The sequence below is a fragment of the Ruditapes philippinarum genome, unplaced genomic scaffold (genome assembly GCF_026571515.1).
Source record: "Ruditapes philippinarum isolate M1 unplaced genomic scaffold, ASM2657151v2 ctg3341_1_1_1_1, whole genome shotgun sequence".
Taxonomy (NCBI): Eukaryota; Metazoa; Mollusca; class Bivalvia; order Venerida; family Veneridae; genus Ruditapes; species Ruditapes philippinarum.
Window position 1 is genome coordinate 30404 of NW_026864943.1, and position 24559 is coordinate 54962.

A 24559-nucleotide genomic window follows, 5' to 3' on the forward strand; every position below is an offset into this window, starting at 1 on the left:
ATTCATGTTCAGTATAGTGTGATCAACTGTATCAAATGCCTTATGTAGATCTAAAAGTATCATGCAATACTGCCTTTGTTCATTTCAAATTTAATACAATCTGTTTAATGAATCAAACATGTGTCAGTTGAAAAAACACTTCTCAACCCTGACTGAAACTGCCTGACCATGACTCGAACCCATGACTGTCAAAAGACCAACTGAGCTATCCGGTCGGCTACACATTTTCTCTTTAATAATGGAACAGTTCTAAACCACAACATTTTCCCCCACTATATTGATTTGGAGCTTGAATTTCTTATGTTTACAGGGCATAGTGAATTAAACTCAGGGTTATATGCAGTCACAGGATGAGAAAAACTGTCAGCTTGACCAGAACTTGAACCTGTGACCCACAGAATAATGCACCGCGGCTGTAGCGATTGAGCTATCTTGCCGCTTACACATTTTCTCCCCTAAATAGTGAACAGTTCTAAACCGTGACAGATACTTTTAGACTTTTAAATTAACTGGTAGATCAATTCTTAATTAAACAAATAAGAAATACTCATAGTCTTAATCAAAATAATTTATATAATATTGTATAATTAATTTTACTAAAAAGGGCTTAGACAGTTATTGGGTTTGCCATTAATTATAACAGGTCAATTTGAATGTGAACATAACTGTACTAATACATGTACAAAATCTCCGTTTCTGTACAGATAAAAAACTAATCTGTTTTCTATGATAAGGAATTTAATTTAGGCTGATTTGTATTTTGCAAAAAGGGCACCTGACGAAAACATGAAAATGCAACAAACGAACCACTTTGTGGTAGATTGTATTTTTATGTTTTCATCTGCCGCCCGGTTACTTTTAAATTTGTACTTTGTTGGTTTTCATGTGGCACAAATCACCCACTATAAAATTTAGTGCACACATTTATTCAAGGGCAAGTAAAAATTTGTTGTCGGGTTGATTGCAGACCTGGAGGTTGAGACCGGTGTCCCTGTATTACAAATAGATAAGACAGAAGCTGACCTTTTCAAACTATGCACATGTTAGAAAAAAATTAGAATAACTATTCAGATTATGATTTTTAAGACTTTATTAATCATATTGCTTGATCCAAGTTTAAGGACATTTTCATTCAATACATGTATTATCATATATAACTTTAAATGAAAGTCTAATCCCTTTTAATAATAATGACATAACTGTAACTCTTTAACTACAGAAATATTATAAGTCTCATCATATCAATATACTAAGATATACATGTATGCACAAAACATTAATAATTCCCAGTGTCTATTAAATAAATATGAAATCCTAACATTAACATTAACATTGGTACTAATGGATGGAATTCAAAATCTAGTAGAAAGAAAACTATTATAATTTATAAACTTTATTATACTATGCGTGGCTTTTTTTCACAGGTTGGGGAATCAGCCCAGCCTTAATTTTGTGGAAAAATTATACGGTATATTTGCAAAAGGGGAAGAAAAAATTTGATGTAAAAACTGCATGATTTAAAAGAAATTTTCTTTATACCGGCCCCTGTTATAGAAGGAAAAAAGGCCTATAAGCCAGCTAACACTGGGTATAAAAAACTATAACTTGAAGACTAATCGATACATGTATTATCATTTATAAATTTAAATGCATATCTCATTCATTCACAACTGTAAGTCTTTAAATACAGAAATGCACATTTTATCAATATACTAACTTAAAGATACACATGTATGCACATAACATCATTTTTACCAAAGGTTATTTTATTAACAATTTATATAAACACATAGACAATATTTATTAGTTTCACATGGTGATTAGAAGATTCATGTAGCAGAATACCTGTAGGTATGTTATTGTACTAACTGAACAAACTAGAAAAACCAAGTCTAAGGTATATAAAGCCAGTAAAAAAATCTATCAATATCCACTCCTCAGGGCCTCTATGCTTTAAATAACCTTACAACTGGTAAATTTTATACAACAAAAATAGTAAGTAACAGAAAAGAACAAATAATTAGTAAACATATTTGTTTAGTAAAAATATATAGATGAATTAAAAAGAATACGGCATCAATGTAGACCACATAATATTCGAAATCCGGGTTTTAGTATTGCCAATAAAGCTAAGGGACAAGCTGTTCAACTGAGCCTGCAATTTCATGAAAATAATATCACAATGCACATGCTTTTTACATAAAGTTATTAAATACAAATATAACAACATATTTGTTGACTTGTAAAATAACAGCTATTTCCATAGGCCAAAATAAAAAGCAACAATACATTCAAGAAAACCAAACATAAGATGACATTGACTCAAACAATTGAAGTTTGCTTACAATGTCATGACTAAGATATTTATTAATACTCAATAGACAAAGATATAGGACAACTAAAACACTTTTACATATTTAAGTTAATTCGGTTTAAGAACCATGCTAACTAGCTTTCATCTGATACTTCGTTACATGCTGTTATCACTGCTGTCATTGTTTTCTGTAAGGTCTGATGGACTGGATCATTTAATTCCCCACAGTCTTCAAGGAGTGATCTTCATGCCCCTGAAGAAGGTCTTGCAAATATTCATATTTCGTTGGCTCCTTAAGGGTATATCATGTCCAGCTATTGCCTGTTTAAAATAGAGAAAATAAAAAATCCCTATAGAAAGCCCAACACTATACAATTGAAAAAGTGTAAATAATAGACATATTTGACAACGGATTGTATCCATATTTTTCAACAAAAAATGCCATGTCATATTATTTAAAAGAATATGAGCAACGTTATATTGATAAGTCTTTTAATTCAGATATTGTTGGTTCAAGCCCTTCTGGTATCATTACCATATTATTGACATGACGCAAGGAAGTATTCCACAAATTTTCTGAAAACTTTCAAGCTTTCAACATATCAGAGATAATGATCTTAAGTTCGAAATTCTAATAACATACAGAATAACTTTCTTGATTAGGAGCTCTGGTCGGTTTTGTTGTATTTTATAGTCAATACAAAATCTTTAAACAACCAGTTCATTTCATGCCTTGTAGACGGGTTATCTTTCTTGAGGGAAAAAGCAAGGTTTACATGAGACAAAATGTTATCAATATTGATAAAATTTGTTATTAGACATAAATTTTATAAACATGTATTTCAGTGAGATATTGTGCTTGTGTTTATTATCACTATAGAATTAGAAAAAATACGACTCCAGTGTTGAATTAATAAAAAGAGTGCCTGGATAAAAAAATCTCAAAATTTGATTAGAAGAATCATATTGTATCTGATATTATAAATGATCAATAAACAAAGCTTCTTTGCACATAAAACATATCAGTGAGTTTAAAAGAACAAGTATGGGTAAAAAGTTATCTTACGTGTAAGCATACTTCTTCGCAGCATACATATAAACGTTTTCTTGACCACAATATGTCTTAAAATGAAAGGTATTATTTAGGATTGCAGTTTTATCACATATGACAGTAACATGAAACAGATTTATTCGCATCACTTATTCACGAATAGTTTTATTTGATCTGTATTATTGGCTTATTGATTTGTTATATTTTGCAATTTACTTGGCATTATCACAATAGGGAATGTTGCGCATAAAACATGTGTGCAGGAAAAATCTTAGCCAAATAATGTTTACCAGACATCAAGCTTCCACATATGGTCTCTCCAGTATTTCTTCAACAGGTCCATGTTTACATCTTCCAAGTTGTTTACAACTAAAAGCATTTAACTAGACCCGCAGAGTAACCCCAGTTACTGGTCTTTTTTCTTAACTGAGAAAAGGGCGCTATAACTGTACAGGAAACAATGAAGATCAATGGGTCTTGTATGCATCAATTTCCCTCATTGAGATGAATTTTATAATTATGACCTTTCATATTCATACTGTTAATGCTTTTGAGATATAAATTAATAGCCTGGTCAACATATTTTTACTCAAAGAGAGACAAACTCAAGGATTAGACTTTTAAGCTAAAATAAGAGTAAATATTAAGGTTTGAAATTGTACAACGGATACCCTTTATAGAAAAATAAGAGGTTGTTCATTCTTGCATAGCTGCTTGAGTTGATCTTTTATATTTAATTTTAAAAATTCAAAAGCACCTACAAATAATTATAAGAAACAACTCTCTGTGATAGGAATTTATTTTGCTGTCATAAAGAGACTATTACCTCCCCCTAAAGATTCCTACATCAAATTAATGGGTTACATCTGGAAAGTCTGTATCTACAAATTGTGAAAATATTTGAATGATTATTTTGTTTATGAAGCAAACATCTCTTGTTTTCTTCCAGTTACTATACAGGCTTCTTCAATTAATTTAATATAAAGGGAAATATAATGCATTTCTGTCTGAGAAACAGTTACAGTTGAATGCACAACTGTCGTCTAAAGTCAGTGGTCTAAAGCATTCTAAGTCAAATTCCAGTGAAAGAAATAAGTTTTTATCATATGTACTATAATATGTAAATACTTATAGATTAGCATTTTTGCCATTCGAATGAGAATCAAATTAAATTACTTTGTATGTTGTCAGTAATGGTCATACTTACTGATATGTACTAGCATCTGTCCATATCTCATCAATCACAAGACCATCTTTTGTAAAGCTCTTTCTTTTTAATATTCATGTTGGTGGATTCATCTGCGTTTACGCTTGTTTACTGTATTGAACTGTGTTCAAGAAGAGTCAATTTGGCTCAATAAACACTTTATTATATTTCTAGCATTAGAGCTACAATTAAAATAATAACAATTTAAATCAGGTTAAAAACTATGTTATTGACAAAAAAGAGCATAAGCTAATGATAATGAATATAAAAAGAAACTAAATAACTTTGTTTTCATTATTAAAAAAAAACGATTTATTTGTTCTGTTCGATAATATGTTCTGTTCGACAAGCCATATCCAAATTATTGTCATCACGCTTTACGTTGCTGCAACAATCCGGTCACAGATTTACTTATCACTTATGTTTTTTACGTGTATACTGGCCAACCTAATCAAGTATTTTAAACATAAAATGACTTTGGCCTCACTGACAACATATTTAGTAGGAGCAGCTGTTGCCTGTGGTACTGATTCAGAACATTCATTTGACAGTAAGTCCTCAAGTTATTGGCCATAATGCCTAACATGAAAACAGTAATTATAAAACGTTAAGTATTTTCAGGGATGGTAATTGGTTCTAACCAACTTAAATAAAAATACTTTTTCCATTATAAAAGAGAAAAATGAAATAAGAACGAATTTTAATGCACAGTATGACTTCTTTACGAAAGTCCGAACGTAGCAGTTTGAGTAAAAAGAGAATGATCATAGCCAAAACTTAGACATGTTAGTAATATATTATTGTAATTGTTATAAATATGCATAGGTAAAACTTTTTCAATTTACAATTGATAACATGGTTCATCATACAACATATACAAGACGCATGATTTGATAAATAGATAAATAGCCATGAAAAATGATATCATATATCAAGGATAACACAAAGTCAAAGAGTTAAAACATATAAGCCGTTTTGATTTATTTATAATTGATTACCAAATTTATTCAAAGCAAAGCCTTACTTGATCAAGGAACCTTCAGTTTCTTTTGCCAGTTGAAGGTACGTCTCAAATATTTTTTTTTCCAGCGGTAGGTAACTTTTACTGGACTTGTCTGAAGAGCCCATTTCCAGTGATTGCCTACCCCCACTTCCAGATGAATTACTGGTTACATATTAACAAAAAGTCACAACTTGAGTAAAAAAGTGAGTAAATAAATATATGTATATAACCTTGAACCTGCTGCATTTTTAAGTTGGTCGTATCGTGATACCAGTTTTAGATCTTTATATGCACATTATTAAACTTATCAAGGTAAGTCATTCTACACAAAGAGCCTGGTCAGACTGTAACAGTGTGCAGGCGTGCCTGTCTCGATACAGATAGCAAAGTCAAAATTAGCTTCTGCAACCCAATTAAGCTACAAAAGATTTTTATATAAATTATCTTATACTTTTATCTTAGATATAATCGAGCTTTATAGTACAAATTCACTTAGCACTGAAAATTTCACTGTCAATTTATCACATTATCACTGATGGAGATATTAGATCTCAATTGGTCAAACGAGCAATACAAGAAATTGATACCGATCAATTTCAGAAATATATAAGACAGGCATGCCAATTGCCTGGACAACTCCTTGTTGTAAATGTATGTATGGATGTAAAAGATCATCTTGCTTGGAATGGAGTGTTATATCACTGGCTTGGGTACATCGGACTACGATGAACTTTGCTCTGCCCATTTAAGCTAAAAATAATCATAAATTTAAAAATACAAAACAAAAAGTATGTTATTACTGTGTTTACTGCTTACACATTTTATACTCTGTATCGACAAGCCCTTTATGTGACTATAGGAGGTAAACATACACACGGCTGCTGTTGTAAATACTACATTTTATTATATAATAGAAAATGAGGAAATACACACATCTTGACCACGTTAATTACTGATCAAATAACAACATTGCAAGTCTATTTCCAGGTTGCAATTATCCATTTATAATGTTCATTGTGTTTTTAAATAGTGTAAAGCAGTTTTTATTTGTTTGGGTAGTCAGACCAAACAGATAATGGTAGCGAAATTTCAGAGCCAGATGTTCTAATTTGCAAATGCCGAAAGTAGTCCAAACTCCTCGAAGCGGTTACTTCCCTTCATATGTACATTAACGCCGAAAAATTCAGTAGAGATCACTGCGTAAAGATAACTGACAGGCGCAATAATTTTCGTAACGAAAAAATAGTTCCCGATTGGTCGAAGATTTCTAATATTGTGTAATTTTTATAGATATATATGCTTATATTCAGCTCCATGTTTATTTACCTCAGTGTTAAACAACAGGTTTACCGTGAACAAAATATATCGAAATTAATAAGGGTTATTAACTCTAATTTAGAATAATATGGTATTCTTCAGGCTGTTATCTTATAGCTCCACGTGGTCGAGGGGTTTACACGTTGGCTTTGGAAGCGAGAGGACTGGAGTTCAAATCCCAGTTTAGGCAACGCGTTTTTTTAAAGCCAAATAAACATTGAATTGAATATCAGTGCAGTGTTGCAATTAGTCTTACTATAGTTAAAACACTGGAAACAGCATTGGTGACGCTATACAAACAAAGTGGTTTATAATCTCACAACCTTCACCTTTCTGACATTCTGAGACCCAAACAAATTCAGCGCCTTCTGTGCTTTGATTAAACTACTGTTGTACCTTACACACTTGATTTTTCTACTGATAAATAATTACGGATTACAATATATGATAAAAGTAAAAAAAAGAAACGACTCATGATAAAGGCTTTAAATTATCTTTTTACTGTAAGGTTACATTTGTTTCGAGACTTGTCTTGTTATCTTGTTAATTTAAAGAGTGAAGTAAAGAAGGGCAATTTGTAGGAAAATCTTGACTATGGTGCCATAAATGTAAGAAAAATATACTGAAAGTTTCTCAGTTTTTGAAAAGAGATGTTGAAGATTTTTTTGTTTGTTTTTTTTTCTCAAAAAGATCTGTCAACTTTCACTGTAATTAATATCACATCAACAAGGTGGAGCTTGCATCTTACATAAAAATATGACAAGATAGGCATGACATATAGTAGTATGTACAAAACAGGTTTAATGATCAATTCTTTTTGTGGTTATCTTTATAAAATGGTATTGACAAAGTATTTTAAAATCATACTTAAATTTTATTTTTTTTAATGAAATGCCTACATGGTAACATACCTATACGGTTTGTGTAAGGTATATAAACTTGATGTGTGATTCGTCAGAAAATTATGATTATGGTCAGACAAAAGAGAGCCAGCTTTATCTGAAAAGTACAGAAAAATCTGATTCAAAATACTAATAACAAGAATAAGTTTGAAACTTTCTGACAAGGGAAGCTGGCATTACATTTTAAGTTTTGTACACTTGTCTATCAACATAGCTCGACAGATACTGCTTTCGAAATCTATTAGTAATATTTTTGTAAAAAGAATCTTATGATGAAATTTTCTAATACAAATAAGTTTGAGAAAATGAAATTGGTCTTCGTTTAAACATTAAAGTAGGGGTTAATAGTAAACTTTGAAATATGAAGGCCAAATATTTATCTATTAATTAGTAAAAGTTTCAATTTCATTAGTGTAAGTAAAACTTTTTTCAACAAAAGTATGATAATATTATACATTTACTATATGAACAAGTAGTTAAAGAACTGATGAAAAGAAAGAACAATACTTTTTTGAAAACCAAATGCAAACTAATTCAGGTTAAGTCTAGGGTTAAAGCTAAGACAATTTTCTGTAAAAACAGAGTGAGCTCTATTGCAGTAAATTCGAGTCTCGGCATGCACTCTATCCCCTCAAGCAGATGATCATCATATTAATGATGATACTTTTTATATAGATTTCCCCTTCAGTAAAAACGCTGAAAGATATTGCAGATGCTGCAAGTTTTCTGTCTACTTTGTAGTCAAAAAATTATATCATGTCATTAACAAATCTTGATAATGTAAATAACATTGTATAGGTGATGATCCTCGGATTCTTTCCAGGATAAAATGGTCTTATCTAAAAGTAACCATATTTAATTATTTATTTAACTTTTACAAGACCTCCAACATAAAACGATGATACAATGTAGTGGGTATTGATAGAATTTGTCTTTTTATTACATTGTAATCTATTTTAATAATTTAACAAAATTGTTTAATTTTAGCTAAATACTCTGATGTATATAACTGTACTTTTAATTATTTTTAAAGTTTAAGTTTAATAATAATTGACTTTTGCAATTTGTTCTAATAAAAGAATTCATGCATTAGTACACTTGTTTCTTACATGTATAAGTATTTCTTATGCAAACTATGTAAGATATGTCAACATGTGTTTATACTCGTCAACAATACTTCTTGGGTAACTGTAACTTGTAACTTGTAACACTTTACACCACACAGTACCTGAATTGACTATGAATTGTAAGTATACAATTATATATATGTTGAATAAAATATATGTTATGTTATGTTATAACACTATTTGTCAGTAAATCACCTATTTCGTTGACTACTAAGAAATTTGTAGCAATTTTAAATTTACATAAACTCTGGGCACTGGGAATGTTATGGCTACCGCCACTCATGAATTATTTATTTCCATACCACTCGATAAATATAAATCCTATATTTATAGAAAAAACTTGACTACCCTCTTATTACTTTGTCTTTAAATCTTGAAAGAAAATATTTTCGATCTGTATACTAATTCTGGCAAATTAATGATCTTTGGAAAACGTACATTTTACATATTTTGAACTAAAACAATAGTTGCTTTTTCATATTTGATAATGTTTCCGTGTATGTAGTTCAAATACATGATTACAAAGATCAAAAGTAAAGCATCAATAGGGATGATTGATACCTGGCTCTGATTTAAAACTAACAGTATTAGATCAGTCACAGGAATCCCCTGTTTAGTTTTCAAACTAAACATTTACCGATACTTTTTTTCCTTGTATAAAACAAACTGATTTATTGATGTTTCAGACTTATAATCAGACCTTAAACTGATAATTCGTGTGTAAGCTAAAAGGATCATGTTCATTGCCATTTTTATACGCCCAAAAGAATTTTGACGTATATTGTTATGCACCTGCTGTCCGTTCATTGGTCCGTACGTCCGTCTTTTAGCAAGTTTTCGTGTTTGGTCTGTATCTTTAGAATCAGTTGAATAAAATTAAAGCTACTTGGCAGAAATGATAACTTTTATGAGACGTTATATCCGCTCTGTATTCTTTTGATCAGTAGAAAGAAATTAAAACTTTTTCGGAAGAACTTTTTCTTATATTAGAATGATGTGTAAACATTCTCAGGTCAAGGTCACACTTAGTCATTTCCTATCAATATCAAAATTTTGAGTCCGCTTAGTTTCTTCTAAACCGATAGTAGGGAATTAAGTCTATTCGGCAGACAAATTAATATTATTGTGATGATGTGCAGAACGCAGTTTTTTGCCTACCTCGGGTCAAGATCAAGGCCATACTGACTCATTCAAAAACGTTTTATAAGTGCATATATTACAAAGGGAGATTACAATGTATTGATAAATAAATATGTTTTCTCATAATATATATGTTACCTCCCTTTATTTCCCAAAATTACTTCTTAATGTTTTTTATCAAACTTTATATTTTTAGACTTTTGTCTGTTTAAATAATACTGATTTGGGATATTAATATGTTATTTAAAGAAGAACCCTGCATTTGCTTAAAAATTAATTCACAGATATAAAAAAAAATGCTGTGCCCCTTATAGGGGAGTGTTGTGTAGGTTTACCTGTATCCAAATTTATATAGTATACATGTTTTAAAAGTTTTTCCTCATATCTATAACATGTAGAACATAGAATTGAAGCATGTGCATGTGTATCAACACTTCTTAAAAAGTAGAATCATCAATTATTTGCTTAAATAATGACCTTAAGAATGATGTCGGTGCAAGAATTAATGTTATTAATGTAAAAGGTAGTAATCAAAAAGAAAAACATAATTTGTAAGAATAGCATTTTGATTAGTTTCTGGTCTTATCGTTTGCTCTTTTAAATTTCTGGTATGGTTATTTTTGTTTTAATTTTTATCATTGTTGTTTTCAGTCAGTATATATACCAGATGACAATTGCATGGAGGTAAATAATCACTACTCTGTGCTTCGCAAATAACTTTTTTAAAGGCATGACTGGTGACATGTTTGGGGTCTGTTCTACACAGCGAAAGCAGTTGCATATTTAATAATCACTAAGTATTCATGTGACAAGAGGGAAGCTCTTTGGCATGTATCAATATAGATCTTAATTTAGATAATTGAAATAAAACATGTTGCTGACAAATGTTATAAATGAGTTTCCTCTCTGATTGAAAATTATTTTTGATTACTTTCTTTTTTCCCTTAGAACACATTTAATTTGGGCGTATATTTCCGCACCTATGTGCTGCTATTGTTATTATATTTTCTCCCTGAAAGCGAAAAAAACATATTAATTGTTTTCATATAACTTTATTAAACGGTTAACACAGATTAAGGTGATCTATTAAAATTAATAATAATTTATAGACACAAATATAAGAAAAAGAAAGCGCGCCTACGACAATGTCTCTATAATGTCCCAAAGAACCCCAGTTGTTACTTCAAAATTTAAACCCACTTTGGCAAGCAATGGCAAGGAAACTTTAATGTCGTGTCACATTTTATAAAGTAGTACTTAGTACATGTAGTATACCCTTCGAATTTTACCTGTAACTTTCTTTTTTATTTTCTAAGCAGATTTATATTTTATCCTTGTCACTGTCTGGTATCAACTGTTGGTCAGTCAACATTGTAATCGTTTGAAATATGTAGTCAATTTGGCTAAACTTTACAATAAAAAATTAGCATAATGTCATTTTAACAAATATAAATACGAAAGACACTTACCAACTGTCAAGTAAAACATGTGCAATGACGTCATTTGAACTCGCCGAATTCACAGAGGATTTTACATTATCCTTCGCCTTAGAGATCCTGATTTCTTACGTCACCGCACTTTATGGCTGCCTTAAATACTTACACCTTGCAGCTTGTTTATTATATCCAGTTTTTTCTTTTTCAATCGGAAAATGTGTTCAACGCGCTTTGTTGTACGTACGCGTAATGCGCACGCGCCACATAGTTGTTATCAATTATATTTTAAGGTTTAGGTTTTTGGAAACCCGATGGTGAAGTTAATACATGTATTTAACAAAGTATAAAATCGCACAAATTGCACTTGTCGTAATTTTTATTATTCCATGGATGAATTGTGTCATTTCTAAATGTATTATTAAAAAAGGAAATATGTTTTTGTATTCTCTCTTGTCTTTTATTTATAAAATGACACTTTAAACATATTTCGTTATTTACAATTTTAATGTTTTATTTATATTTATTATGACATATTTTTATATGGGCTGAATTCATCAGCATGATTTTTTCAACATTAGTAAGCTATTTACGAAAATGACAAATTGAAATATCCGAGTTTTCGTTTAAAGTATTTTCACAGAAATTGTCTTAATTATTTAATCATACTTAAGAATGTAATCGAATGTGCATTCGCGTCGTTTAAGCCATTACTTGATATAGACTTCTTTTTACGTCTTTCCACCCCTTTTGAGGACGGGAGGGAGATGTTGTAAGAAAAATGATCACTTTTTCAGCGCCGTCCCCTATCAAAAAAATACATTAGAGGAGGGGTGCCACAGAGGGATGTGCCTCCTTCTGCTAAGGGGTCTGAGGGGGACAAGAGCCCCCCGTCATCGCCAAGAAGATTTTGGACTTATGAGAGGCTAAAATTGGACTTAGATCGATCTTAAGGTAACGAATAACCAACGCTGAAAAACCTCTGACTCTATAATTATAAATCCACTGAGAAGTTGCAACACTTAGAAATCAGTGGAAAAAATCAACACAAAAAAGTAATTTTTAGCAATTGTGAGATGTCCAATCGTTGTCATATTAACTGAGCATGCAGTTACAAAGGCTATGGTCCAGTCAACATTTGTTCTAATTTTATTTAATATTGATGCATTTGTTTATAGATTCATAGAAATTTAAACTTGTAACTGGAGGATTTTGAATGTAAAAAGCCATTTTCATTTTGTCATGCAATAATGGGTTAAACAGAACAATAAATGATTAATTTTATGATTTTGCGATTCTATAATACACAAATAGTTTGTTCATGGTAAGAATATGATATACACTTTGAAACTATTTACAGACATTTTGTATTTGATACGGATAGAAATTTACAGAAGAGGAAACACACTTGAAAAATGTTCCGAATAATAAGTACCAGAACGCTATAAATGTCTCAAAAAAGTAATATAATATGTAGTACACGTATTTAGACATTTGTATACTAGAACTCAGTTTGATTATGCAACAATTCCTTTAAATTACTTTGAAATAGCGCAGACCATTTTTGCGAGCCTTGTTTCGTCAAAGAAGCTATTTGATTGTTGGTATAGCAGCTCAAGGTTGTTTTGCAAAGCTGATCTTGAAAATCCGTACAACAGTTTATCCTCTCTAGACCAAGTAAAGAAATCAGCAAGGCGATTCCATAGAGTAGTCGCATCCCTCATTGCTGTCGGAGTTTTCATCTTTATTCCCGCATCATCACCATACTCGAACTGATCAAATGCAACACGAAACTCTTTGAGGTTATCATCTGTGAGTGTCAAAATGTCCTTATTCTCTTTAAGCGTTTCATCATCGATATTAAATTGTTTCTGATATGTGGTTATTTCATCTTGAAATATTCGCTTCTGTTCATTTTTGTTTGAGGTTGTTGTAATTTTGATTGCAACGGAATGTATTCTGTTTGTGAGTACTCTTTTCTTATCATCAATTATTTCTCTTGTTACTGCAGAAAGGGATAATGCTAAGGCGTCCCTCTTCAAGCTTTTACATGAAAAAAGCATTTCATTGTTCAAGCTACCGAAGTCATATTTATCCGTTTCGATGTTACTAATAAGGAACACCTCTGGGTTGGCTTCCGATACTTTTTTAAGTGCCTCTTTCGTATCCGTTTTCATAGATTGGAGAAAGCTTGCAACATCCTGATCAGGATAATCTCTTTTGTTATTGGTGATGTCCGTATCAATGTTGGAACGGACAAAGAAAAATCGTTTCTTTTGCTTTGTTACTTCCCCTGCAAGCCAGAAGTCATCTTCCGTAAATCTGTCCTTGCTAATGATGACAAAGAAATCGTATTTATCATACTGAACATCCTCTAAATAACTTTTCTTAGGGAAAAAACCTGTTCCAACTCCTGGAAGGTCCCAAACAATAAAGCTCTTGTTTTCTGGATGCTCGTATGGCGTGCATTCCTTTGTGGTTTCTCCCCTAGCACCAACTTCAGCGGCACCGGGTTGTGATGGCCTTACGTGTCTCAGAGAATTTATAAAAGATGACTTCCCGGATCCAGAACTCCCAGTGACAGCAACATTTAAATTGATATTAGTCCAGCTGTCCAGTTCTTTGTCAAGAAATTTTTTCACAGCTTTCAATCCGTTCTTCTTAAATTCGTTTTTCAACATTTCATTTGTTTGCTCTTCTTCTTGGTTGGTAAACAAAGACTTTGGATTATACCTTAAGACAAAAATAAAAATTAACCGGGTTGGGAACAGAGACGTTATTATTGAACTCATTTGACTTGATAATACTGGTTGATAATATAAATCCAAACAACATTTTTTTATGATAAAATTACAACTTTAGGGCTTTAACACAGTGTCTCCGTTATATTGTTTCGTATTGGATCCGAAATATATGACAATTATTATGTCATAAGCATTTGCAAGTTTTCACATATTGTTTCCCCATCTCAATTTGTTTCCTTTTAATTTTTCGAAGTACCTTTAAATCGGATCTGAAATTCTTGGATGGTATTATAATCGAAAGTATACAGAAGGAAGCTTGTTTATTCAAAAACAAAGCTGTAACTGAGATAGGAGCACCATTTAACCACATTACCTAGGGAATGAACCTACAAAATTTGTGTATAAATATGGACTTCTAATGGTTTTTGAAAATATTGATCTATAATATATATTACTACATTACATGTACGCAAACGAACACAATGACATGTCATTCGCTATGTCTCTATAAAAGCATAAACATACTACAAATAGATATCTGATACAGATTTCTGCAATGGAACTAATTCCAAAATGTGTACAGCTTGATTGGGTTTTTCAAGGTAAGTTCATATTTCCTAAAGTCAATGAAAAGTTAACATTAAAGGCCTATAAGTTTAATTATAAGACACACTAAAAGACTTACCTTTCCCAAAATCTGTTTAATCTATAAAAATATATAGATTGTAGAATTGGTTTTAAAGTATTGTCGTCACATTTTCAATCATATAACAGAGTTTATTATATAATATAATATTAAGTTTGTTTCTTTTGTATTGTTCATAATAATGCATGCTTACTAACCCTTGTATTTGATAAACAAAAACCAATAACAAAAGGCAATCTGCGCCTTGAACGACAAAAAAGCACCTTATTAACATGAATATCTCTATTAAAGCATAGGCTGAACAAAACAGTTTACAATTTTCATAAAGAATGGAAACTAAATGATCATAAAATTTAAAACAAAACCTATCTAACCAAAAAAAAAACAAAAAAAAAACAAACAAAAAAAACACTTAAAAATAAACAACAAAAAGCATACAAAAAAAACCACAAACACACTACCTCTCTCTCCTACTAAAAGTCTTGTCACAGGTGATTAATAAAACTGAATGTTACTCTAATGGTACTACATGTATATATGTAATATTCTTTAAAAATGTAGTATTTAGTATGTTGGTCAGACCATGCAAGCTGTTGCGCGTTGTTTATCGAAATCAATATTATGTTCAAGTTCCAAGCTTCTCAAGTAGCAAGCAACGCATTTTAATTCAAGCGATAATTCTATACATTTTTATCCTTGATGCCTATTGATGTTGTAAAAGATATCATAAACAGAATATGTTGTGCACGGAACGTTATTTTATTCATAAGTTTAAAACATTTTATCAAGATGGACTGAAACTTTCGATGCACCACACATTATATCTAAATTCTAGGCCTTTGAAATTATGAATACTTGATTTTCCTTCCAAGTAATATAATTTAAAATCATGAAATGAAATAAGCACGTATATTGATTGACTGATGAGGATAGTATCAAAATGTTTTATATGCAACAAGGTAAAAATATGTACAATAAGCCAGGGACAGGTTTTAAAGTAATAATTTAAATTTTACAATGATAAATTATAAATAAACAAACGCTCATTTATAACATGAGTGATTTATTTGAGTAATTATTCTCTTAGAATGAACATTTCATTACATGTATATAATGCGCAAAATAGGTTTATTGTTGCAAAATCAATGCCACTGCATAGTGAGTATAATTAATGGATGCAGAAACACTGTTTTAATTATAAGAATAAGAAATACTAAAACCCAGTATAAAATATGATGCATGGCAATAAGCCAATTTTTCAAATTAAAAGGTGTATGTGCAAATTTGTTCATGTATATAAAGAGAAATTATGTTTTAAAAATATATAGATATATGCTCTTTACAGATCTTTATATGTTGAAATGAACTAATTACTTTAAAGCTTACCTTTCCCAAACCGACACCATATTGAATCTCTGAAAGAAATAACTGATAAGATATATTTTGCCATATGTATTGATACACATTTGAAACACAGGTCAAAACGTGCAAATATAAACAAACGCCAAGACCATAACTTGTGAGATATGTGTTAATGCGATATATTTTTGTGGGATTTCAATATACATATAACTAATGGTAATTTCGTGAGCACAGCATTCGAACACTGGCAAAACTTTTATTATGTATCGATATTTTAAAATATTTACGCGTTGCCTTGTTTTTGATATTTCTTTTTCTAACACAGCAAACTCAAACGGTAGTGAAGATTGTATCAATCTTGCTGTTGCAAATATTTTCTTGTGGCTGTTATTATTTAAATCTGATCAACATTCTATGAATAGTTTTGCCAGCGATTCATTTTAAAGTGAAAATGCAAATTACATGGGATCATATTTTTAAAATTATAAAGTATCTTATTTTCCTTTAGATATGTGAAAAATACCAATCAAATTGAATGAAGAAAATAAGTAATGAGTATTGAATGCTTTCAATTTATATTACTGAACATATGCTAGGACAAATGTTTTAACGCAAATAAAATTGCATAACTGCAGCATAATGTAAATTAAGTAAATTAACTTTGCAAATATCAAATAATCATTTAAATTTGGAAAAAAATAAACACTTACCTGACACATAAATGCAATCAGTCTCTAACCGATCCAAGATATAAACACAAGATGCTCTGGGTAGATAATGACAAACCAAGCGTTTTTAAATCACTTATTATGTTTCAAAGGAACAGGGGCGGTCCAAAAGTCCTGTAACAATATAACAACGGCCGTCTTTTGAAATAAATCAAATAATTCGATCTATCCACTAACATGATTTTTAGACAGATTTATTAATCATTCTTTGTAACAAATGGAATCGACATTTACTAAACATTTAGCTGGCTGAAAAAGGATATTTACAAGTGATTAAAGGAGCAACAATAATAAAATGGAAGTACAGTACGTGTAATTCTATTTTACATGATTGTCCTTTAATTTAAATTGTCACAAATAATTCTTTAAATTAGATGTCAAATAAAAACAAATAATTTTCAAGCCTAAGGGCGAAAACACAAATGTAAAGTTTGTATAATTAAAGATACAATTGCTTTCAAATAGTCACCAACGTCAGTAATTACCGTAAAGTTAGAGGAGAATTACATGAACCTCAATATAAAACCAGTGAGCAAATAATAGACCCAGCTCGCACGATCGCTTTATATCATAAATATACCAGAGGAATCAATGAATTATATATTAGTTGCAACATATATACAATTACAATAAATAATGATAACAATGTATATATATTTCATTGATATAAAGGCGATATTTTCTAGTGATGGCAGAGTTCGGTTAGCCTCATTTTAGTCTTTTTTTTCAGTTTACTCCTAACCGTTTTTAAATTGCCGGACCAATATACAATCTTTGCAATGTTTCAACACATTATTTCACTAAAGGTTAGCAGAAATTTCCTCTAGTGTTTGTTTACAACACTTGATTCGTCTTTCAAATAGCTAACGATATTTGGTTTTGCAAATTATATTAAAATGACATGATAACTCAAAGAAAAACATATCATATCTAACCTATAGTAGGCGGTCTCTCAATACACGCTCTCATTTTCGAATTTTAATAAGACCTGCTCTTAAACTGTTTAACATTTTTTGTTGTTGTTGATTTATGATATTCCACTTGATTTATTCTACTTGAACATTATTCTGTAAATGCTGAGATAAAACATATGATTCCTTTAAGCCGTCTTAGTTGGCAATTTGAAGATATTTTATAAACTTGTTTATTTATCTACCCTTATAATAGACGATGTAGTTTCTACCGAATAAAATGCTCGATACATATTACATGAATATCTTAAGGGCACGGTCAGGGAGTCAAAAAATGTAACAAAGGTTAGCACTCACTGAAAAAAGTAACAGTGAACACAGAATATTCAAATATTCATTCAAAATATTCACTTTTCATTTCATCAATTTAAGTCTGAAAAGCATTTGTATTGAATTTCTATGAAATATATGTATGTGAATTACATAACCATCCGAGTAACCAGTTCTCAAGCAATGTAACAGAACTCGTGCTTGAATATTGTATTTGATTAACAAAAATGCGATATCTACCTTATATTTGTAAGACTGATCACAACACAGTCTTTGCTGTATTCATTCTTGTTCATAGCAGGCTTTGTTGACCGGGTTTTAACAATTTATAAAAAATGTACAAATAACACCACTGTAGAAGCAGAATCAATGAAAACTGTTTTCACGTTCGTTGACACTGTAAGCTTAAACTTTGACAAAGTTTAAAAAGTAATATTTGATATGGAAGGGACATCCTCAATTGACATGACATTTTGATGTTTTAAGGCTCATCGTTTTAATAATTTGAAACGGTTGTTACATTTAATGACACAGTACCCTTGTTTATATCGAACCATAAACAATTTAGGATATAGGAAATACGTAAGTATCCGATTCAGAGGATAGATCTTGGAAAGGGTAAATGAAAGTGCAATATCTGATTTTATTGAATATTCATAAACAGAAAGACCTCGAAAACACCTTTCAAAAATTTACACGCATCTTTAAAAGAAATATCGTCTAGTGGGATATCATAAATTAAGAAATGTAAACGAAACTTGTTTTGTATTTGTAAAGTGGTAAAGCTATGCTTTTGTATGATATTTAGCGTTGAAAAAAAGATAACCATACTTCCTCATTGATATCACGCGACGCATATTTATTATGCACGACCATACTTACTAATAATGTTTTCAAATAATTCTTTATATAAAAATCATTAATTTTAAAAAACAATTATATGTTAAGAAAAATATGCATAACAATATAAACTTGTCTATCATAAAATTTTCTTTCTACCCGAAAGACGAAGTAAAGTTTTTCTTATTACATTTAGTAAAGAAATATCTTTTTTATAAGAATGATAAAGTACGTGTTTCACTTCTAAAAACTAAATTTATATAAAATAAAAGCTCTGATATGGATGTTTAGACTTGAAGTGCGATACTTTGCCTGATTCTTTGCATTTATAAGACATTTATGTACAAACTTTGCTCTTTAGTTACTAAATCATGTACCCATTTAAATTATATGTATGCATCATAGTGCCGCAACAGAGTGCGTATATTCACAACAGCAGGTGTCAAGTGCCGTGTTGCAGCTTTAAAAATTTCCTCCGCACTTCACATTTGTTGGCCCTTCTGGATCATTGATCGCATCACTTGAAGTGGTGAAAATTTAGAACCGCACAAGCAGGTGCTGGGGGACATAAGGGATGTTGCACCTTTTCATTATCCCTCAAGTACAGACTAATTCAAACTGAGTAAGTGATGTACATTTTTTTATTATTTTCTTTTTTTAGGTATTTGATTATAGTAAAGAAATTTACTTTTCGGTTCAATTTTGCAAATCATAGTGCAACACTTCTTAATTGAAATGATGATGATGATGATGATAGAAATAATAATAATAGACATCATACTATTTATGCGTGTTAAAAAAACTTTAACTCTGTAAAGAATACTATGAGTTTATGGAGTAAAATAAAGTGTTATCCTAAACAGTATTTTTTAAACGCGGCAATCTACAAATAAATAAAGGCCAGAATTTGTAAAACAATCAATGTGGGAATATACAGACAACATGCTTGTTGGATACACTTGTGTGTCAATAGTGGGCCATGTAAGGACCAACTATAGAGAATTGTTGGTTACAATACGACAGCTCATATTCAATAAAAAATCTTGACTTTAGTTTGAGGTGAAATGATTTTAATTTATTGCAACTAGAGTTACACAAAACACAGGTCAGCAGTTTTTGATACTTGTTCCCTCTTTAATTTTATTAAATAAGAAATTGTTTCATAGCCTAAGGGCGTTAAGGATCAAAATGATTGATTTTCTAATTATAATGTCATAATGTTATTTTTTTATGAAAAACGATTAATTAACAACACTATTCTTTGGCAAACAGCACATGGATAAAATCTGGTAAATCGATATGACCTTGACTTTAACATGACATAACCTACGATGTCAGATGATTGAATTTTGAAAAAAAAATACCATAACTTTGTTAATATTTAATAAGTGATTTGACAAAAAAACAAAGTATGACAAAACCGTTATATGCACTAATTCAAATATAGTCTTACACTTTATATAGCCTAACGGGTGAGGAAGTTTACACGAGGGATGGAATTCTTATGATAACTTGTCAAGGAGTTCTCGTGATAACTGTCACGGAGTTCGTCGGAAGATTATAGTATATACTGCAAAAACACTCTTCAAAAATGGTAACTTTCATCTTTAAAAAGTGAGTTTTAGGTGCTAAATTAAATTTTTATGATTAAGCTGGCCTTACATATTGTATTATGTAACTATCAAAAACTAATTCATAGTCCATTTTTCATCGCCTATTGCTTAACAATTCGGTAGTTGTTAGTAAAATTTCCAAATTATTTGCCAATTGGCAAGAATTGACCTGTTTATTTCAAGTCTTCATCATTGACATACATAATTACCTAATTATATTGCAAAATTGCAAACATAAAGCCCCGGCTAACAAATTTATACCCGAGTTTTCAAAAATGAAATTGAATTGTGTGTGAAATGATTTAACAGAAAAGAGAGAAAAAATGAAAATTAAGCAATACGAAATAATAAAGTGGAACGAAAACAATATATATGACTAAAACACAGTATCTGGCAGCAGGTATTTACGTATGTAAGCTGCCAATGACACTTTTGTTTGGCTCTTAAATAAGTACACTTAAAAAATCGTAAATTTATATGAAGTGCATCTAACGTATTTTATACTTAAAAAAAGATAAATACAAACAAATAAAAAACTCATGCAGCGTTTGCTTTGATGGAAACAAATACAATTCAAATGCGTTTATCCTAGCCTTTATAACAATGCTTTAATTTACGATATTGATTTAACTATTGAAGGAAAGGCAAACATATTTCAAATCATTTATTTGTATTATGAATTAAGCATGTCAAAACAGAAACAAAAAAGTATCTTTTCTGTCTTGGAGTGCATGCTTTATGCCGATGCTTTGGTCTACTTCATGTTTTTAAATGATAATATCAAGACAACGTATGAATATGACACAGTTGTATGACTGTAATGTGATAAACTGCATTCAATAATGTGTTAGTTAAATCATTTTAGAATATTTCGCTGGCCTAAATATCGGGGCCTAAATAAACATTAAAATTTCACCAAACAATTTCTACCTTTCATCATTTTAAAGTTGATTGGTCTAGTACATCTATAATCATTTTGCACAGGAATGAGATCTTGAAGAATGCATACAAACAGCTTTGAAAGCAATTATCTAAGCAATCAATACACTTTAAATATGACCAATTAATTTGAAAATGATTTAAATTTGGGTACTTCATAATAAATATTCAAGAACTATTTTCTAGACTATAACTGGTTTGGGTCTTATTTAGTACTGGGCGGACACCTATTAAATTAATCCAATTTATACCAACTTTCTGAATATTATATGTTATACAAGTATGATCGGTAGGTATACGCTAAACCGTTATAAAAGCTGATTTCTTTATTGAATGTAAAGAATGTATTTCTCCATATCTTTGTACAATATTCAATCATATTTTCGGCAACTATGTATACCCAAACTCCTAGTCAAAGGGAATTGTCATGCAAGTCTATAAAAATATGACAAAGATGTCCCCTCGAAATTTAAAGGTATAACATTGGTAAATACAATTGACTAAATCTTCTCCTCATTGTTAAGGAACCGTATTAATAATTGGTGTGAAATAAATTATGTCTGAAGTGATTCTCAGTATGGATTCAGAGATGGTCGTTCCACAATTGTTGCAATTTTTTTATTACATACAATTATCAAGATGATCTTATAAAAAGTCTAAATTTTGGTGTGCTTTTGTTGACTATCAAAGAGCTTTTGACTCCGTTAACAGGGATACATTATGGATAAAACTTATTCAAGCCGACAATAGTTGTAAAATGACCAACATGATGAGATGTATTTATTATTATGATGTACAATCATGTGTAAAGATATCTTGTACTATGCAGATATCTGAATGTTTCGGGTCAGAAGCAAGGAGAGCCATTATCTCCCTTACTTTTCGTTCTTGTCGTAAACGATATTATTGATAGTATATACTTTAATCATGTTAATACATTAACTGACAAAAGTTTAGAATTGTTATCTATGAATATTATATTATTTGCTGACGACATTGTATTCTTTTCTACGAATCCTGTTAGTGTACAGTCACAAATAGATAATATCTTCATTATTCAATAAAATAAATTCAATAACACCAAAATATGTGTTGTTGAAAATAAGCAGATCTAATAATGTAAACATAGATTTTTATATTAACGTTGAGAAAATTGAGTAAATAACTTTACTTACTTAGGCATTAATTTAACTTATACAGGTAATATGACACATGCAGTCAAGGGGCTACACGATCAAGCATTAAGAGCATACCACAGCCTGATGTGCTTATTTGACAAAGTGAAATTTGATGTTAAAACTAAATTATTATTATTTGATACAATGATGGTGACAATACTTTTATAAGGTTCAGAGGTTTGGGGGTATATAACTATAAAGAAGCGGAAAAATCCCATATCAGATTTTGTAAGCACGTTTTAGGTGTAAAACAAAACAACCCAAACTATGCGGCACTGGGATAACTGGATAGATTACCGTTATCTGTTGCCTGTAAAAAATAATCTTTAGATTTTTGGCTAAAAATTATCAAAACTATTTCTTCCTCCATGTATGTTATTGACCACAATATTTATAACTGCTGGGCTTCTCGTATACATTCTATTATTGATCATCTTTGATTTACTTATTATTAAATTTGATGACAGTTGTAAATATTGTCCAATGTTTAAGAATCGTTTACGCGATCAATATTTACAAGATAGGTCAGCGTCAATTCGACCTATGCCTAAACTTGAATATTATTGTAATTTAAAAAAGAGTTTAAATTTGAAAACTATCTTAATGTAATTGAAAATGATATTCTTAGAAACTGTTTAGTTCGTTTATGATTAATTGTATATATTATATAATACGTCTGTCTTTGCCATATATGTTTATTGTAAATATGGCCAAATACATTTTACATGTCGATAGCAAATACATTTTGAAACCTTGAAACCTTTGTTATATATCGTCTTTTACTGTATACTGATTAAAAAATATACATACAAATGCATTGACTTCTTTGTAAAGGAAAAGACCCCACTCCTCTATATTTACAGCAAGTTTTTTTTTGTATTCGTTTGTCAAGTACAATATATTTACAGTATTAAATTTCATCGCATCTTTTGAACCGAAATAGTGTTAACGCATGCTTGATTTGATCTACTTTTCGACTTTAGCATCCGACATAAGTCATAAATAGTTATGGATATAATTCTTCTTTCACGTAAACGCTTGCTTCAGTACATTGACACGAAGTCGAAAACGTGTGTTTCAACAGAAGTCGAAGTAGAATGGTAGAAGTCGGCACCGAATAACCTCTACAAAGAGACCTTATAAAAACATTATATCATTCCATGAAAAATATGATGTCTGCTTAGCAATGGTGACAATAGAAATACTACATCAGTTAATTGTTACAGAAACATGAATGATAGACGTATTACAATATATAACAACTTACGGTAAAGTGTGTTCTTTAATCTATCCACTGCGTTTGAATTAAGTGTTCTAGAAATTGAGCACAAAGTTCATCTTTAAAATGTTTTCATTTCAAATGTTTATATGAAATCACAGCAGCAATTTTGATTACAAAAAACTTATAACAATCTTGCCCGCAATATATTGCCTCTTTTGCTTAAATCTAAATAGTTTAAATCACCAGTTTACACGCTAATTTATTTACGCTTCGATTGAAGAAGACTCTTGATTGTTAGCCAATGAAAATTTAACAGGTCATACGTTAAGGCAATACAATACAAACTAGTCTATATATTGGTGTATAAATAATGAATAAAAACAACCTTTTTTAACCAATATCATGTTTCTTATTGGCTTGTTAAAGCATTCAAAGCATGTATGCATAAGGATGATTATAAAGTCCATCTGTTTTGTTAATACAGTCAAACCAGTGTTAAAGATAACCTCCGCATGAAGACCACACGCAACTAAAACAAAAAACCTTTTCTTA

At 30.4% G+C, this 24559-nt stretch overlaps 1 protein-coding gene across 2 annotated transcripts; it reads right to left on the bottom strand.

Annotated features, from left to right (window-relative positions):
* Positions 1 to 1087: 1087 nt before the first annotated feature.
* Positions 1088 to 24260, bottom strand: LOC132727357 (interferon-gamma-inducible GTPase 10-like). 2 transcript variants are annotated; one of them, XM_060712793.1, is made up of 7 exons: positions 24053 to 24260; positions 16957 to 17088; positions 16271 to 16299; positions 14924 to 14944; positions 4573 to 14227; positions 3381 to 4246; positions 1088 to 2635 (listed from the first exon to the last, which is right to left on the bottom strand). In XM_060712793.1, exons 2-5 carry the CDS (start codon positions 16963 to 16965, stop codon positions 13033 to 13035), a joined length of 1254 nt encoding a protein of 417 aa, XP_060568776.1. In that variant the 5' UTR covers positions 16966 to 17088; positions 24053 to 24260; the 3' UTR covers positions 1088 to 2635; positions 3381 to 4246; positions 4573 to 13032. The 2 variants fall into 2 exon arrangements, with proteins under 2 accessions (XP_060568776.1, XP_060568775.1); XM_060712792.1 differs by having other exon boundaries at positions 3381 to 14227.
* Between the last annotated feature and the right edge of the window lie 299 nt (positions 24261 to 24559).